The sequence below is a fragment of the Oncorhynchus tshawytscha genome, linkage group LG09, assembly GCF_018296145.1.
Source record: "Oncorhynchus tshawytscha isolate Ot180627B linkage group LG09, Otsh_v2.0, whole genome shotgun sequence".
NCBI lineage: Eukaryota > Metazoa > Chordata > Actinopteri > Salmoniformes > Salmonidae > Oncorhynchus > Oncorhynchus tshawytscha.
Window position 1 is genome coordinate 27299740 of NC_056437.1, and position 20077 is coordinate 27319816.

At 38.4% G+C, this 20077-nt stretch overlaps 1 protein-coding gene across 1 annotated transcript in view; it reads right to left on the bottom strand.

The window, feature by feature from the left end:
• LOC112257673 (androgen receptor) overlaps window positions 1-14595 on the bottom strand; it is a 52754-nt gene extending 38159 nt beyond the window's left edge. The window contains exons 1-2 of the mRNA XM_024431430.2: window positions 12497-14595; window positions 2358-2509 (exon numbers count right to left, since the gene is read on the bottom strand). Coding sequence (XP_024287198.1) covers window positions 2358-2509; window positions 12497-13926 — 1582 coding nt within the window. The 5' untranslated portion in view covers window positions 13927-14595. The remainder of the gene's footprint in view (window positions 1-2357; window positions 2510-12496) is intronic.
• Between the last annotated feature and the right edge of the window lie 5482 nt (window positions 14596-20077).

Genomic DNA, 20077 nt, shown 5'->3' on the forward strand with positions numbered 1-20077 from the left:
CATATCAATAAGCTGATTAAACAGCATGATCATTACAGAGGTGGACCTTGTCCTGGGGACAATAAAAGAGAAATCTAAAATGTGCAGTTTTGTCACTCAACACAATGCCACAGACGTCTCAAGTTTTGGGGGAGCATACAATTGGCATACTGACTGCATGAATGTCCACCAGAGCTGTTAGAGAATTGAATGTTCATTTCTCTACCATAAGCCTCCCCAACGTTGTTTTAGAGAATTTGGCAGTACGTCCAACCGCAGACCACATGTAACCACACCAGCCCAGGACTGCAACATCCAGCTTCTTCACCTGCCGGATCGTCTAAGACCAGCCACCTGGACAGCTGATGAAACTGAGGAGTATTTCTGGCTATAATAAAGCCCTTGTGGGGAAAAAACGGATTCTAATTGGCTGGGCCTGCCTCCCAAGTGGGTGGGCCTATGACCACCCAGAGCCACTCATGGCTGCACCCCTGCCCAGTAATGTGAAATCCATAGATTAGCGCCAAATTATTTATTTCAATTGATTGATTTCCTTATATGAACTGTAACTCAGTAAAATCGCTGAAATTGTTTCATATTGCATTTAGAGTATTCAGACACCTGGACATTTTCCACATTTTGTTACGTTATAGCCTTATTCTAAAATTGATTAAATCTTTTTTTTCCCTCATCAATCTACACACAATACCCCATAATGAAGAAGCAAAAACAGGTTTTTAGACATTATTTGTATTAAAAAAAGGAATTAACTGAAATATTACATTTACCTAAGTATTCAGACCCTTTACTCAGTACTTAATTGAAACACCTTTGGCAGCGATTACAGCCTCGAGTTTTCTTGGATATGACGCTGCAAGCTTGGCACACCTGTATTTGGAAAGTTTCTCCAATTCTTCTCTGCAGATCCTCTCAAGCTCTGTCAGGTTGGATGAGGAGCGTCGATGCACAGCTATTTTCAGGTCTCTCCGATCAGGTTCAAGTCTGGGCTCTGGCTAGGCCACTCAAGGACATTCAGAGACTTGTCCCAAAGCCACTCCTGCATTGTATTGGCTGTGTGCTTAAGGTCGTTGTCCTGTTGGAAGGTGAACCTTCACCTCAGTCTGAGGTCCTGAGCACTCTGGAGCAGGTTTTCATCAAGGATCTCTCTGCACTTTGCTTTGTTCATCTTTCCCTCGATCCTGACTAGTCTCAAAGTCCCTGCCGCTGATAAACATCCCCACAGCATGATGCTGCCACCACCATGCTTCACTGTAGGGATGGTGCCAGGTTTCCTCCAGCTTGGCATTCAGGCCAACGAGTTCAATCTTGGTTTCATCAGACCAGAGAATCTTGTTTCTCATGGTCTGAGAGTCCTTTAGGTGCCTTTTGGCAAACTCCAAGCGGGCTGTCATGTGCCTTTTACTGACGAGTGGCTTAAGTCTGGCAACCCTACCATAAAGACCTTATTGGTGGAGTGCTGCAGAGATGGTTGTCCTTCTGAAAGTTTCTCCCATCTCCACAGAGGAACTCTGGAGCTCTTTCAGAGTGACCATCGGGTTCTTGGTCACCTACCTGACCAAGGCCCTTCTCCCCTGGCGGCCAGCTCTAGGAAGGGTCTTGGTGGTTCCAAACTTCTTCCTTTTAAGAATGACAGAGGCCACTGTGTTCTTGGGGACCTTCAATGTCACAGAAGTGTTTTGATACCCTTCTTCAGATCTGTGCCTTGACAAAAATCCTGTCTCTGAGATCTACGGACAATTCTTTCGACCTCATGACTTTGTTTTTCCTCTGACATGCACTGTCAAATGTGGGACCTTATATAGACAGGTGTGTGCTTTTCCAAATCATGTCCAATCAATTACATTTACCACAGGTGGACTCCAATCAAGTTGTAGAAAAATCTCAAGGATGATCAATGGAAACAGGATGTACCTGAGCTCAATTTCGAGTCTCATATCAAAGAGTCTAAATACTTATGTAATTAAGTTTTATATATATATATATATAAACTTAATTAAGTTTTTTATATATATATATAAAAACAACGTAATTACATATATATAAAACATTTGCAAAATATTCTAAACCTGTTTTTGCTTTGTCATTATGGGGTATTGTGTGAAGATTGATGATTTTTTTACATTTTTTAAAATCAACTTTAGAATAAGACTGTAATGTAACAAAATGTGAAAAAAGTAAAGGGATCTGAATACTTTCTGAAAGCACTGTACGTTTTTGTTCAGTGTAATACATAAAGACATTATTTCCAAAAAGCATGAGAGGTGGCTCTGACATATGGATCCCATTTCCACCATTAATGCTCTGCTCTGTCTTCTGTGTGGAGAGGTGCAACGGCATATTACTTCATTAAGTCTTACCTTCTGCGGCTCTCTTGAAGAACACTTTGCAGCTGCCACAGGTGAGTGCTCCATAGTGGCAGCCGGATGCCTCTTCTGCACAGATCAGACAGGTCCTCTGGGGCGGGAAGAAGAACTCCATGGGGTACATGTGGTCGCTGCCACCCTCAAACCTTTAGGAATATAGTAAAGGCTTTTAGAAAACAACAAAAACATATACACAAACAGTACAGAATTATTCAACAGCATCATTCAATAAGTATCTGAGTTCCTATTATCTTCTGCCTCTCTCTATTGCCACTACATACACTCTGATAAGGTGTTTCCTGACATTTTAACAAAAGTAATATAATATATGCTTTTTAGCAACACTTATCCAAAGTGACTTACAGTCAGTCAGTCATGCGTGCATACATTTTACATGTGGATGGGCACGGGAATCAAACCCACAACCCTGGCAGTGCAAGAGCAATGTTCTCCCAACTGAGCCATACAGGACCATGAGGTGACCATGAACCTAATGCTTGAGGCCTGTATTTTTTTCTATAGGGGTTAAACCATTGAGAAAGGACTAGTGGACTTGTCTAAAATATTCAAATTCATCAAAACTATCATAGTATAACTGCAGAGCTTCATTGTCCACATGATAATTGACAAACACAGAGCAATTGCTCGGATGAAATTAATATTATGCAAGGCATGTCACATAAGCAAGTTGATCTTCTGCTAAAAATAAACATGGTTAGCTATAAGCCACTGACTTAGAAGGGGAATAATGACCAACACCTCACACAGAAGCTGACTGACAATCTGGACCATAGTCCATGATCAAAATGAAACGTGATTGCCTCTGGCTGGCATTCTATAGGACTCCTCACATTGAGGCCTCAGGTGCAATACTACTACCATCAAGTGCATCACCTATTCGTGTGGTTCTATAGAAATAGTGAAAAGGGTAAATCCATTTGAATTGAATCACCCCTTTTGACTTGAACGAAACCTTCCATACATATTTGCCCATTGTAGAGGTGTTATATAGAACAAGAAGGCCCGCACACTCTTTAAGCTCCCAATTCTTTAGTTTCAAATGGAAACATAGGCAATAAAGTGGTGAATTGGGAGCTTAAAGAGTGTGCAGACCTCCTTGTTATTTACTAGTATTCTTTATTAGCACCTATGTTTTTTAAGGATGTGCATATGACCACAAACCTTGCCATTGTAGAAGTGCCCAGAAAGTTACTTTTTGGACCTGAATGCCAAAACATTCAAGAGATAAAGGTGCTCAAAGTTGACCCATTTTGCATACCCCGCCATACCATGAAACATCCATGTCTCCATCACTGGAAAATATAAACAGTTGAGACTAATATAATTTAAAAGCTTACAAACAGGGTTGTCAAACAATAAGATAATTTCTAGAGAATTCTATTTATTTATTTTTAAAATGACATTTTAACAATTCAATTATCTACAAAAGCATAAAATTCATATTCACATGCTGTAGCTTAGATCCTACTTTACATTATCTAAGGTTTTTGTGTTGTGCCTGCCATCGGTTTTGACATAACATGCTCTTGAATACAAGGTGGGTGCTATGTTTTGGCTGATAAATGTACTAAAATGGGAATACAAATATAATGTGAACTTTCAAATGATACCACAAAGATGGTTGGAGGTCCACACGTCAGAGAATATTGACTTGAATGGATATATCTGTTGTTTTAAATGTTATTGTCAATCCTCCATAGGAAACCTATTTAAATCATACTAATTTAGATAATAGAATAGACTTGACCATTTAAGTTGACATACAACGGGTGGATCTGTGGTATAGTAATTAATTAGTTGTTAAAATGTCAATTCAATTTAAATGTCAATAGTGTACCAGCTACATTGCAATGGTCTGAAGAGATAGGTCCATTCTATGATGTCACATCCTGACCTTAGTTCCTTTTTTATGTCTCTGTTTTAGTGTGGTCAGGGCATGAGTTGGGGTGGGCATTCTATGTTTTTGTTCTATGTTTTGTATTTCTATGTTTGGCCTGGTATGGTTCCCAATCAGAGGCAGCTGTCGATCGTTGTCTCTGATTGAGAACCATACTTAGGTAGCCTGTTTTGCCACGATGTTTTGTGGGTAGTTGTTTTCTCTGTCGGTGTTTACCATACATAACTGTTTCGTGTCGTTCAAGCTCTTTGTTGTTTTTGGTCATTTAGTGTTCTGTTTATTTTATTAAACATCATGAACACTTACCACGCTGCACCTTGGTCCTCACCTTCTTCCACCAACGACAGCCGTTACATATGAATTATATTTCTATGATTGAAATGACACCCAATCTGTATTCAAGAGCATGTCTTGTCTTAACAGATGGTGGGCACAACACAAAACCTCAGCTGATGTGAAATAGTGTAAGCTACAACATATGCAAATATGGAGAAAAAATAAATCTGAGTTTACGTGTTTTCAATAATTTATGTTAAAGGTTTGTAAATTACAATTTGTATTCCTTTATATACATATATTTTTTAAATAATACAATTGATTGACAACACTGTGTGAGCTTTTAAATTATATCAAACTTATTTTCCAGGGATGAAGACATGGATGTCTCATGGTATGGTAAAGTATCAAAATGGCTCAACTTTGAGCATCTTTATCTCCTAAATGTTTGGGCATTCAGGTCCAAACATTCCCTTTCTGACCACTTCTTACATTAAAGTTGTGTTTAAATCAAAAGGGATGCTGATTTAAATCAAATGCATTGAACTAAAATTGTATTTTATGAACAGATTCAGATTTATTTAATCATTTGGACTTTTCTCCCTCTGATTCACAGTTTCTAAGTGAGATAAGAATTTGTCTGATCTCCCATTAGAGCTGGACAGAGGGTGTGATGAGAGAGTGTGGGAAAGGTGAGAACAGCAGTGCCGGGGCCAGGGGGGTAAGAGGGGTGCTCTACTGCAGCTGTGAGGCACAGGAAGAGATTGGAAAGTGTGTACAGACATAACTATAATTCAATGACACGTAATGTAAGATGTCAAGGCTCTATATAAAAAATGCAAGGACAAAGCTTATAACCAATCACCAAAACAGTCATCTATACAGTATCTGCAGTATGCTAAATGCCCACTCGGTCAGAATCTAGAGCAAGAGAGGTCAGCTGTAAGGGAATAAAGCACAAGGCTCAGTTTTGTCATAGTTACCTCTGAACAGCTATCAGTGGCTTAATATTTAATTTGACATGACTATATACAGTTGAAGTCGGAAGTTTACATACACTTAGGTTGGAGTCATTAAAACTCACTTTTCAACCACTCCACAAATTTCTTGTTAACAAACTATAGTTTTGGCAAGACGGTTAGGACATTACTTTGTAAATGGCACAAGTAATCTTTCCAACAATTGTTTAGACAGATTATTTCACTTATATTCCACTGTATCACAATTCCAGTGGGTCAGAAGTGTACATACACTAAGTTGACTGTGCCTTTAAACAGCTTGGAAAATTCCAGAAAATGATGGCTTTAGAAGCTTCTGGTAGGCTAATTGACATCATTTGAGTTATTGGAGGTGTACCTGTGGATGTATTTCAAGGCCTACCTTCAAACTCAGTGCCTCTTTGCTTGACATCATGGGAAAATCAAAAGAAATCAGCAAAGACCTCAGAAAAAAAATTGTAGACATTATCCACTTTTGCAATAAACATTTCAGGGAAATAGTTAGAATTCTTGGAATTCCAAAATGAGATGTGCATTTAGGATAGGTGGCAATACTGCAGGACATTAATAAGTTGATGGCATATCCTGTGGATGTCAACATGGCGTATTAATGTGAATGTGTAGGGCAGGCATGGCAAGGCAGGGGTAAATAGAAATTATCAGAAAAGCTGAATAATTTTATTTCAGACGGGTTCTGACCATTTTGACTATTCATAAAACTCTATTAGGCAAAACATCTCCACTTCTAAATTGTATTGTTAAAATCATCAAGGATTAAAAAAGTACATCATTTTATATTGGAAAGAATCTTACTTAGCCTCACTGTCAAAGACTTGTAACCACAGAATTCTACTGAATCAAAGCGGATGTCCTTTGTCAGGGAGAGCCGGGACACGTGGCGAAAGTAACACGCCCATTTTCTCAGATAACACAGAAGCTAAAATGATGTAGTCAAGTCAGCACGTTCCTAATGTGGAGGATGAGCTCACTGCAAAGAAACAGCCTAGTCCCACCATGTTTCGCAGAGTTATCAACAAAAAGTGGTTATGAGCGATGTATGTAAAAAACGGACCAGGAAGTGTTTTTGGTTGTAGAGTTGTGTTGAGTTATTTAAGGGTCCAAACATATGTCATTTTCTTAACCCATCTAGTGACTAAATGACAGCATAGGCTTCAAGTCTTGGGTGTTAGCCTGGGAGAAGCTACAGGGGAGACGGTTGGGAAGACACTAACACACTGTAAACTAATGACTTTTAATAAAATCAAATAAACGTTCAAGCACAGGCCATTGTCTCCTCTAGTTCATATTGCTTTTATAATGTTAGCAAAACATTAACTGACTGACTGAATGTTTGAAAATTGTATATGACATCATTAGAATTATGCCTTAATCAATTGACTTGATGGCTCAGCTTCTCACATAAGCTTTTATCGACAGGTTAGTGGTTAAATATATACCTTTATGAATCTGGGGGTCAATTACCTTATATCAAGCCATGTAAATGTGATAAGCATGATACGTTTGCAGTTTGTAAAGAGAATTAAGACGTTTATTCTATCACACGAGGAGTGTGCATGACAAGGACAGCTGGAGAGCACCTGATTGGTAGATCTAAGCATGAACAGTCATTGAAAATGGTGAAAAACATATCCTACTACATTCCCATTAAAGTGAGTTGAGAAAATTATGGTTAATGTAGCTATTTTATGTGATCCATTTTAATCTGATTATCTGAATATTGTAAGGCAAAATATTGTGGTTGTGCAGCATTGCTATGTTGATGGTTCATTTTCATACATTTCTAACCTATAGCATTAATTATTCAAATCGGCACAAACATGAAATGATGGCTGATAGTACATTTGTTGAAAGTAAAGACCATAACAAACCAGAAACATGAAGATAAGACTTTTGTGCACTTCTCGCCAAATGTTACTTCTGTCCCAAGGCTATTTTACTCCCACCGGCAGGTACAAAATTGACATCGCGGTAGTTCTGTTCTCTGTCTATTTCATTTCAACTAATTTACCCTAGAAAAGTAATTACAGTTTCTAATGGTATATGATATATATGTTATTTGTAATAAAATACGGTGTCTCTAGCTCTATTGGGCTCCCAAGTGGCGCAGCGGTCTAAGGCTGTATCACCTCCGGACGTGATTGGGAGTCCCATTGGGCGGCGCACAATTGGCCCAGGGTCGTCCGGGTTTGGCCAGGGTAGGCCGTCATTGTAAATAAAGAATTTGTTCTTTAACTGACTTGCCTAGTTAAATAAAAGTTAAATAACTATTTTACCCTACCCACCCCATCTAACCAGTTTGAAATGAAATTCACATTCAATAAATAAATGTCGCCTAGGTGAATGACTACTCCACATGAGCAAAATAAGCTATTCTGAATTTGATATAACAGGAGGCTGATATCAAGAATGCTGCCCATAAGCCAATTGGAGCTAATAGCCATATGGTTTGTAAGTTCAAAAACTGACGCAAATAGCACTTAGACATTTCAGACCTTGAAATCCACATAATATTTTACACTGCAGGTGGTGTGTGACTTTGACATGCGAATTGTCACTAGCACAGCACTTTCATGCTTGAGGTGCAATTTGGAGAGTCATTTAGAATCTCAGGTAAATTCATTGTCTCATTTAGTGAGTGGATCAGATGGTTAGGTCAACAAAATCAGCAGTGGTGTGCTGACCATTAGTGCATCCAGCCCTTTGTCCTCAAAAAGTGTCGCCCCCACACACACGCACACATACACCTCAAATGACGAAACAAATTCAAAACAACCTTTCCCAGTCATAAAGCCCAGTGCATTGCAGGCTGCCACCTGTTTGTTTTGTGAGTGTATAAAAACAATGCCATAATGAGCCATGAGGCCAAGGAAGCTACATCAAATAGGACAAGAGGGATCTGAGGCATGAAGCCCACTCTTAGTCCAGTGGGGAGTGAGAGTGATCCGAGAGAGGGAGTGGTGGAAGCCACCTCTGGTAAAGATGATTCAACTTTACAGCCAGACAATTCTGATGAAATACCACAGGGATTATTAATCCTACACTGATTGGGAGTGATGGTGGAATAAACACACATATAGTAACAGTACTGAGCAAACAATATGCACTGAATGCACTAACAGCATCGCAATTGACATGCTCTAGAGAACTCATTAAAAACACCAGCCTTTCATGGATAGAGTTAGTTTTAAAGCAAATGTTATATAGCTTTGAATAGCGAATGCAGGAATATACATTTTATTGTTGTTTTTTTCAATGTAACTACAAACTCAAACCATCACCCTGAAATGTTAAGTAAATATGCTCAATGTGGTGGTAACCAATAGTTGTTGTTTTTTAACTGAAACTTAGTGTAAAGAACTATACTGCCTGTGTGATATTGGTTGGAAATCCGTCCGGCTGCTATAATGTGGAAACGATAGAACATCATCTTCATTAATAGTTACAAATATGCAAATATGCCTCTCATGACATGGTGATGACAGCTAAAGGTAAGGAACAGTCCAAAAAGAAGTGTTAGGTGCCAGTGACTGCTTAGTAAGACAAAAATCTATTTTCACACCAAACAGAGCCTAATTGCTGCAACAGAAATTGACAACATAATTGACCCTTTGTCTAACAAGCCTTTTATAGGCCTATCTTGTTCTTCCACACTTCCATATTCCATTCAGTCACTGTGCTGAGCTTTTTGGAGCCACAGTATATATTCTCTATAGATAATATATGATTACTGACCAATTTTAACATGTATCCATAGTACACCGTAACATCCCATGGTTGGTGAATTATCTCTGATGTTTGTATTTACTTCCATAGTTGGATGAAGCCTGATCAGACATGCTTTGTTATAGTTCCAGTCCCTAAAAAAAAATACACCATTGGATAATACATTGCTTATAAAAGCATCCTATAGAGCAGGGGTATTCAACCTCACCTGGTTGTCTAGGTCTAAATTGAAAGGGAAAAAATGAGTGTCCCTGGTCTAAATCAGTCTATGATTAGAGGGGAATGCAGTGGAACTGGCTTCGAGGTCCAGGGTTGAGTTTGAGGGCTATAGAGGAAGCTATAACAATTAGCACTCATGTGTAATTGAAAAGGCATGGTCTGGATGTCCCTTCGCAGTTATAAACTGGCTATTGGAATACTTCTAGAACTGTGAACACACCAGAGGGGTTACTGTTTATGTTGACTAAAATACACATCTTAAAAGCACTCAATGTGATGTAATAGGTCTATGTTTGGTATAATTGTAGTTGCTGCTGTTATATTGCAGATCAGAACAATGTACGTGTTAATGCCACAATGTGAAACATTTTCTGACACAGACAATATTACTTTGTCTACGGGACAATTGAATAAACAATCAAATTCACATAGGAACTCAAGCTAGGGCTCAGTTATAGTGGGCCTATCAGACCATTTAAAAATGTATATAGATGAGCTCTCCAAGTCAGAGAAAGATATTCTAAAATATGGCCATGTGTATGAATAATGTGGGGCTGCTGTCAAATGGGCAGTAAAGTAGATTACCAGATAACTCATGTAAAACTAGATCTCTATCTCATGACATTAATCATAGTGCTAAATGTAAAGACTTCTGACAATGTGGAAACGAGGAATACCGTACACACAAGCATGCAAATCTAGCGTTCTTGCTACCCATTACAATACATGCAACTGTTTGATATAAATTCCATACCACTTCAATATCTTAGAAACATCTTGTAAATGCAAATGCCAAAATTCAAAACTACAGGGCAAAATTAATCAACAGGTAAGGGCATCAATGATGCACTATTATCCTGAGTTGGAGAAATATTACTCCCTGTAACAGATATTATAGAGATGTGTATTGTCTAAGTCTTTGTCTTCTGGTTGGGAATAATTGACCTACAGATTCAAACATGTTTGAGATTCAAAAATGCTTTCTCATGGGCAGGAAGGAAGAATGTTGTTTATAAATCTCTTGTAACTAAATTTAAATGAAGGGGCCCACGTCTCATATGATTATCTTAGTAAATGGTTTATACTGTAAACAAGTTTTTATAGCATTTCTTGTTCTGAATATATGGGAATTGAGATCATCAGTAGTCATTTTTGGAGTAAAAAAAATGTGACTGGACCGATAACAACCTTCTCCCTCCACTCAGTTTTAGGGTATGCAGTGTCTTGTGTGTAAGATAAGAAAGTCTGCTCATTGAATTCTTACAGCCCCTCAAACGCCTATCTTCACAGAGACTGTACATCAGGGATCATCAACTAGAGTCAACTGCGGGCTGATTTTTCCTTGAGTGGTTGTTCAGGGGGCCTTAACATAATTACAAATAATTTGTAGACTGCAAATTGACAGCAAGAAGCCCAAATAGATACATTTGACTAAAACATAATCATTTCACACCTGCTTACATTTGCATACAATCACGTGTCTCTCTATTATGTGTGGAAATACTTTGGACCAGATGTTCTAAATTAAAAGTACTTGGAGCTGATTTGCTAGCATTTTTTTAGGTTATAAAAAAAAATCTCAGAAAACGTTCTAAAAATTTGGCCGGCGGTCTACCAGTTGGGGAACCCTGCTCTTAGGAAAAAAGATGCTATCTACAACCAAAAAGGGTTCTTTGGTTGTCCCCATAGGGGAACCCTTTGAAGAATCCTTTTGGGTTCCATGTATAACCCTTTCCACAGAGGGTTCTGCATGGAACCCAAAATAGTTATTATACCTGGAACAAAAAGGGTTCTCCTATGGGGACAGTTGAAGAACTCTTTTGGAACTCTTTTTTTTTTCTAAGAGTGTAGTCTGTATATATAATGTATTTCACTTATTATATAGGCTACATGACAAGCTCTTGAAAGATTACAGGTTCACTTTAAGGTTGAGACATTGATTTGACTACCATTGAATGAAAATAATGTACACCATATACCCTGTGTGGTCCAATAAGGGCTCTATTTTGTGTCATTCCATCCATCCTACTACACCAAACACCAAATCACTTTGAGTAAAACATTAAAGACGCACTCAGTGTAATACAGACACTACAAATATGATACTTGCTTTTTTGCATGATATTAGTTGCACATTCTACAAGAAGGATTTATGTTGAACAACTGTTCATTTTCATAGTAGCCTATGAAAAGCATTGTTAATCAATTCAACAACACATTTTTTCATTTTGCGATCGAGAAATGTTCCATGGCTCTCTACACAACAGATATGTAAACATGCGGCATGTGGCTGTGTGTCCAATCAAATTATAGGAAAACGTTATACAGACAACATAATAATAAAATAAGTTCTAATGAAGATTAGAAGGTCTCATTTCTTTAAAAAAGCAAAAACAGACAAGCACTATGGATATTCACTATTCAGAGCTTAGAACTATAGATGCTCAAAGTAGTCTACAAAGTAGGCTTATAACACCTTTATTTGCTGTAATGACAATGATATGGAGGTGCAATTTTGCAATTCCTCTATGATGTACAAATCTGAACTGTTAAAATGTGATGTTTTTTCTGTTCCTTCAACACTATTCAAAGCTATCCTTTACAGGATCAGTAGTGGCCTAACCTATGCAGAATTCATTCTCATTCTATGTTACTACTGCACTAACCACCACATAGAGTAATACTGAGAGTGCTACATTTATTAAAGATAATAAAATAAACGCAACACTATATAATTTGCAATATTACCATTTGGCAATGGGGTAGTTGATTTTTTTCATCAAATACACATTATCAATATAACAGTAGGAAGAGGGAATTAAGAATTGGAATTATGCAGCCCATAACATTGTAAAATTTGAGAGGTGACAGATTGCTTTGTTACACTGAATTTACAAATGTAGGTTAATTACACCATAATAAGGGCACTGTAATGTAACGTGTTTCTGTGTATTTGTGCATGTCAATAAAGTTCTTACCTGGCATCTGTGTAAGAGACATCCAGACTGTCACCAACCTCATTCTTTATGCATGGGGAGTTGGGATAGGGCATCCTCCCTAGCATCTCGCCCGGGTACCACTGCTCAGGAGTTGGCCGCTCTCTCCGCACGAGTCCACCACCCCTCTCATATTCATGAGGGTTACAAATTAACGCAGTGTCCGGTCCCGCAATGTATGAATTCAGTCCATATTGTGTATTGTCATTGTCATTATACCTGTACTGAAAGTCCCATGACGTTCCGGCAGGTTCATTATGCCTATTAAAGGCCTCAGATTTTATCTTGACACTGTACTGTTGTTGTAAGTAGTCCGCATATTTGTCCTCCATAGTCTCTCCAGTTTCACCGACATGTGCTGGGGGTTTGTAGAACACATGAGAAGAGTTTCTGTCTGTTTCGGTTTGACTGAAGTGTGCCAAGTGTACTGGCAACAGTTGGTCAAAATGATAAGACGCTGAGCGAGCTCCTGTATTCAGAAAATGATCTGTTTCTTTTGAAGTCGGGTCATCCCTGTTTTCATTCAGTCTAAACTCCTGTTCATCTGTGGATGGATGTCCGGAGCTAAAGTGCTGTATGGTCGCCACTTTTTCTGTAAGGTTGTTTGCAGGGGAACTTTGAAACATCTCAACTAGTTTTTTATCACTTTGTAGTGGCTTGGCATTGCGCTCACTGGGGCATGTGTATTCTGTTATGGAGACGTTTTCTCCAGCTCCAGAACATTTCAATAGAGGCACCTCAAACAAATAGTTTTCTTGACTTTGGTGATTTACGCTGGGTGGTGCGTGATTAGGTCCCAGGTCAGTCATCTCATTTGCGTCCATGGTCAATCCCAGTGACACAGAGACGGCGTTGCAGAGCTCCCTCGCCGTTTTTGAGATGGTGCTGCAGGCAGAACTGGAGCAACTGCTCGCCACACAGGCCTCACTGTTATGATTTAACTCATTTCCGTGATGGGACACAGAGGGTTGACAGGACTGTTGTTCTGTGTTGGAGACTTGCTGTCCAGAGCGACACGATCCGTATTCATTCGCGTTTGGATTGTCTGATTCGTTCAAAGAGGAAAACCCGGCTTTGTTCCCTTTTGAGTTTTTGGCAAAATGAATACGACATGCCACTGATTCGAGTGTTCTGGAAAAACAAACGCTGTCATCTTCCCTCACTTCAATATCAGAATTGCGAGCCGTTCCTGACCATATTTCTTTTCGGGATGATTGCCGGCTCGTTTGGCGCATCTCCCAGGGTTGTTTATTCTGCAAGAAACTGTACTTTGAACTACAAAAGTCCAAGCTTTCAGTGACATTCGTGTTACTCGGCAGTGCTTGCACGTTGTGGAAAACGTTTTGGAAAGGTCCGCGAAAAACTAGGTTTGTGGAGTCACAAACTCCCCCTAATCCAACCGGAATCTCCATAGTCCAAAAAAACGTCTGAGTTGTAAAAATGAGGTTTGTGAAAACGTAAGTTTATTGACCAAGTTCATTGACAAGAATGTAAAATCATCGGCCCATTGGCGTTTAACAAAACAATGAGTCAGCTAATTAGACCTATCTTTTAAAAAATAGGAGGATAGGCCTATTGCGTAATTTAATAGATTTTTTGTCCGAAATATTTAGCCTAAACGAAAAATGATTTGTCCGGTTAATATAAAAAGGTTTTGAAGACAAATATGTCGTTATTTCATAAAATGCTTACGGATTCAGATATTTAAAAAAAAGTTTATGCATGCATTTTGACATTATAAAGCCAACAGAAGTATCCTAATGTCAGATTTGCGCTCACCATCCATGAAGGCGAAAATGAAAATTGTCCTGACTGAAGAGATGTTCTGAAGTCGATGGACTATAATCGTGGCTATTTTTCCCTGTTGTCTGTGTCCAATCTGGCAAATGCGTAACCGGAGGGAAGCGGTGCCTGTTTCAATCATGAAACTCCTCTAGTAGGCTAACGTTTAATATCCATAAAGGTGCAAGCCTACAAAAGAATGATGCATTCAAGAAACTCGTCAGACAACTGAACACACCCCGGTAGAAGAGCAATTAATGCTTGGTTTTTAAGAATGTTTGGATTGCTGCAAGTTTGCGCAGGGACAAAGTTATCTTCCAATGTCCTTGAGCGCTTTTTGCCGTCAGCCTGTGAGTTTGGCAGCATTCCTTAATGACCAAATAAATATATTTGGATTAAGGCCAGTTGGCCTACAGAACGTAATTCAAAATACATGAATATATATATATATATACAGTACCAGTCAAAAGTTTAGACACACTTACTCATTCAAGGGTTTTTCTTTATTTATACTATTTTCTACATTGTATAATAATATTGAATACATCAAACTATGAAATAACACATATGGAAGCATGTAGTAAGCAAAAAACTGTTAAAACAAATCAAAATATATTTTAGATTCTTCAAAGTAGTTTTGCAGGTACTATTTAATGAAGCTGTCAGTTGAGGCATCTGTTTCTCAAACTAGACACTAATGTACTTGTCCTAATGTGCTCAGTTGTGCACTGAGGCATCCCACTACTCTTTCTATTCTGGTTAGGGCCAGTTTGTGCTGTTCTGTGAAGGGAGTAGTACACACCGATGTACGAGATCTTCAGTTTGCAAACGGGTTTTCTAATGATCAATTAGCCTTTTAAAGTGATAAACTTGGATTAGCTAACACAACGTGCCATTGGAACACAGGGGTGATGGTTGCTGATAATGGGCCTCTGTATGCCTATGTACATATTCCATTAAAAATCAGCCATTTCCGGCTACAATAGTCATTTACAACGTTAACAATGTCTACACTGTATTTCTGATAAATGTGATGTTATTTTAATGGACGTAAAATTTGCTTTTCTTTCAAAAACAATGACATTTCTAAGTGACCCCAACATTTTGAACGGTAGTGTATATATAAATATCCTATTGATACAAGTAGGCTAGACAGTCAAACGTATTCTCCAGTGTTAAATCAAAACTAATAGTGTTAAATTTAACACTGGTCCAGTGTCTATAGGGGTCTACACTTTTTAGTGTTAAATTAGCACACGGCTTAGTGTAAAGCCTTATTTGCATATTTCCCAGAGTACGTTACCTTTCAAGTGAATTGTAGCGTTACCACCCATGACAGAATTTGTTAGTGACATGGTTGTTGCAGTCATTCATCTTCAGTCCTGTGATCTTCACCAAGTGAAATCCTAAGTGAATATATTACCATTAAAATTACATTATTTTACACAATACAAGTATTTACCCTAATACAGTGGCCTGAAACTCAAGGATTTCAGGACTCAAGTCACATTATGATGGCTTAAAAAGTTACAGTGGCTTGCAAAAGTATTAACCCCTCTTGGAATTTTTCCTATTTTGTTGCCTTACAACCTGGAATTAAAAATTATTTAGGGGTGGGGCGGGGGGTCATTTGATTTACACAATATGCCTACCACTTTGAAGATGCAAAATTTATTTTATTGTGAAACAAACAAGAAATAAGACCAAAAAACTGAAAATTTGAGCGTGCAAAACTATTCACCCCCCCAAAGTCAATACTTTGTAGAGCCACCTTTTGCAGAAAGTACAGCTGCAAGTCTCTTGGGGGATGTCTTTATAAGCTTGGCACATCAAGCCACTAGGATTTTTGCCCATTCTTCAAGGCAAAACTGCTCCAGCTCCTTCAAGTTGGATGGGTTCCACTGACGTACTGCCATCTTTAAGTCATACCACAGATTCTCAATTGGATTGAGGTCTGGGCTTTGACTAGGCCATTCCAAGACATTTAAATGTTTCCCCTTAAACCACTCGAGTGTTGCTATAGCAGTATGGTTAGGGTCATTGTCCTGCTGAAAGGTGAACCTTCCTCCCAGTCTCAAATCTCTGGAAGACTGAAACAGGTTTCCCTCGAGAAATTCCCTGTATTTAGCGCCATCCATCATTCATTCAATTCTGACCAGTTTCCCAGTTCCTGCCGATGAAAAACATCCCCACAGCATGATGCTGCCACCACCATTCTTCGCTGTGGGATGGTAGTCTCGGGGTGATGTAGGTGTTGGGTTTACGCCAGACATAGCGTTTTCCTTGATGGCCAAAAATCTCAATTTTAGTCTTATCTGACCAGAGTACCTCCTTCCATATGTTTGGGGAGTCTCCCACATGACTTTTGGCGAACACCAAACGTGTTTGCTAATTTTTTTCTTTCAGCAATATTTTTTTCTGGCCACTCTTCCATACTATGGACAGATACTCCATTCTCAGCTGTGGAGCTTTGCAGCTCGTTCAGGGTTATCTTTGGTCTCTTTGTTGCCTCTCTGATGAATGCCCTCCTTGCCTGGTCCGTGAGTTTTGGTGGGCGGCCCTCTTTTGGCAGGTTTGCTGTGGTGCCATAATCTTTCAATTTTTTAATAATGGATTTAATGGTGCTACGTGGGATGTTCAAAGTTTCTGATATTTTTTTATAACCCTACCCTGATCTGTACTTCTCCACAACTTTGTCCCTGACCTGTTTAGAGAGCTCCTTGGACTTCACGGTGCCGCTTGCTTGGTGGCGCCCCTTGCTCAGTGGTGTTGCAGACTCTGGGGCTTTTCAGAACAGGTGTATAGTATATACTGAGATCATATGACAGATATTGAGAAACTTAGATTGCACACAGGTGACTTTATTTAACTCATTGTGTGACTTCTGACAGTAATTGGTTGCACCAGATCTTATTCGCACCAGATCTTAGTGTTGTTGTTTTTGTCACAATGCTTTGCTTTATCTTGGCCAGGTCGCAGTTGTAAATGAAAACTTATTCTCAACTGGCCTACCTGGTTAAATAAAGGTGAAATAAAAAAAAATACTAATAACATTTAGGGGCTTCATAGCAAAGGGGTTGAATACATATGCATGCACCACTTTTATGCTTTTTATTTTTTCGAATTAAAAAAAAGAAGTTATTTTTTGAATTATTTTTTGTATGTCCATTCCATAAAATCCAAATAAAAATCAATTTAAATTACAGGTTGCAATACAACAAAATAGGAAAAAAACGCCAAGGGGAATTGTCACGGACACCGTCGTGGAAATGACCGGACCAAGGTGCAGCGTGGTGAGCGTACATTTTCCTTTATTTATATAAATGTCGCCAACAAAACAAGAACCAAAGAAACAACCGTGAAGCTTACTAGGGCTATAGTGCCACTAACAAAGTAAACTACCCACAAAATACAAGGGAAAAAAGGCTTCCTAAGTATGATTCCCAATCAGAGACAACGATAGACAGCTGTCCCTGATTGAGAACCATTCCCGGCCAAAACATAGAAATAAATAAACTAGAATGCCCATCCTAGTCACACCTTGGCCTACCCAAAATAGAGAATAAAAGCCTCTCTATGGCCAGGGTGTGACAGGAATGAATACTTTTGCAAGGCACTGTATGTGTAATTCCTATTGGAATCCAGCCAGAGTGGGGATAGCCAACATTTTGAATTTTTACACACCTGCAACCTGCATTCAGAATGACTTCTAGGTTGAAAAGACTGAGATATGAGACTACCTAAACCTTCTAAACTGGAAAAACCATTTCAGTAACATGTGCAATAAGTCCAAGTAACAGATTGTATTCGTGAAAAAACATGTATGTAATTTATATTTGATTAGCAAAAGATTAATTAATCAATGTACATGCAAAAACATAGGTATTGAAACAAATAATTTTTTTAAATCAACCTGCAATGGAGCACTGAAAAATCAACACTAGGTAACGCTGGCCAATTTGCTGTGTAATGGCAGAGTACAGGTCTAATTACATCATTATGTAGGATGATGACACATCTCTGCTCATCATACAATGCTTGTAGCTACTAGAAATATGTGTCTGTTTCATCACAACAGGCTTACATTGCTGACACAGTTATCCAAAACAACCTTCATTCACTTTAGAGTCTAGGCAGTAGCAGGTAAAGTTTCCTTCACAAGAGCATGTGCTTGTGCCACCTGGGATAAGAATCATCAAACATGAATGCAGAGTACATGGGCAAAGATCTGTCTTTCCTAAAAACACAGGTTGTTATATAACAACATTTTAAATAATTCCTTTAAAAAAAAAATTACAATTCCAACACCCTTTGAACACCCGCTGTAAAGTAATAACTATGCAAATGTCATCTAATGTGTCCAAAAAACATACGTAAAATGAAAATCCCCAAAATTACACACAACAAATATTAAAAGAACATTCTTGCACAGTGTAGACCTAATAGATAGAAAATGCAGCACCTACAGGCAAGCAAGGATGGTTTGGTAGTAAATTATATTCCTATTTCGCCTATAGAAAACACAAAAAAGGATATACCACATGTAGGGTATTTTTGAATAGGAGGAAACTGAGTTACTTGTCAGAATTCTGAATACTTACACAAGTACTAAATGTATGTATGTAGCTTCATATTTATCAACACCATTAACTTTTGTATATTAATTAACAAACATCACACCACCACCCATCTATTGTAGGCTGGGTCAAAATATCTAATGAAAGTCAACCTTGAAACAGAACATTGTATATAAGAGGGTTAACTCAAGGCTGTCTGCAGGCTCAGTAAGGCCATCCCATTCTATACATGCCAGGTTAGGAATTAGTGATGTTTTTGTGGAACTATTTCAATATTTTAATGTATAGACAAATAGTATATAATAATCCATAAAACAAAACACCTTCTGTCATCATTATGCCAATCTGGTAAGGAGACAAAATAATTGGTTGCAGCACAAAGAACTGGTATAATAGAGGCAATGTTTTAACCAAGAGTTGTGTTCAAAAACAGCTTGGTTTGGACAGCGTAAGTGACGATGGTATAATAGCTATGGTGTTCAATATGGGCAACATGTCCGATCAGATATCAATGCAATATCACTGTGAATCACTGGGGCATCTGGTCTTCAAGATCTCTCTGAAACAATATCCTCCTGATCCCAACCCCCTTGTTGCTTCCTGGTTACAAACTGTAGGCTACAAACCAACAGCATATCCATATAATGTATTTTATTATGTATCATCAGTAGGGACAGGAGTTTTCCGGATCACTTGACTTGACCAAATAACCTCTGGGTCCTAGTTGTCAGACATAACAAGAAACACTTTTCCGCTTCGGTCTTTACCATATCCTTGTCTTTTCAGAATTGGGCTTACAGTAAGCTAAATAGTTGCCATAGGATATAGTAGATGAGATTCATTAACATCACTTCAGTTTATACCTAAACTGACTGTTAGAATATGTATAGTCCTCCATTTTGAAGGAGAGTAAGAACAGGGAGTTCTATTATGTGCAAAAGACAAAACATGCAGTAAATAACTCGATGGGGAGTACTGTTGAAATCATTGAATCAAGAAGGGCTTTCATCTATGAATTACAATTACATGATTGAAAAACTATGAAAAGAGTCATCTTTTGTGGTTCCTGCTGAGATAGAGATGTTGTCCATGGACTATTCAGACCACCCTGAAACATACACAATAGAACCATCTACAATGTATGTACTATAAGTCCCAATGTATTATGTGATTAATTAATTCATTGACTTCAAAAGAAAATACA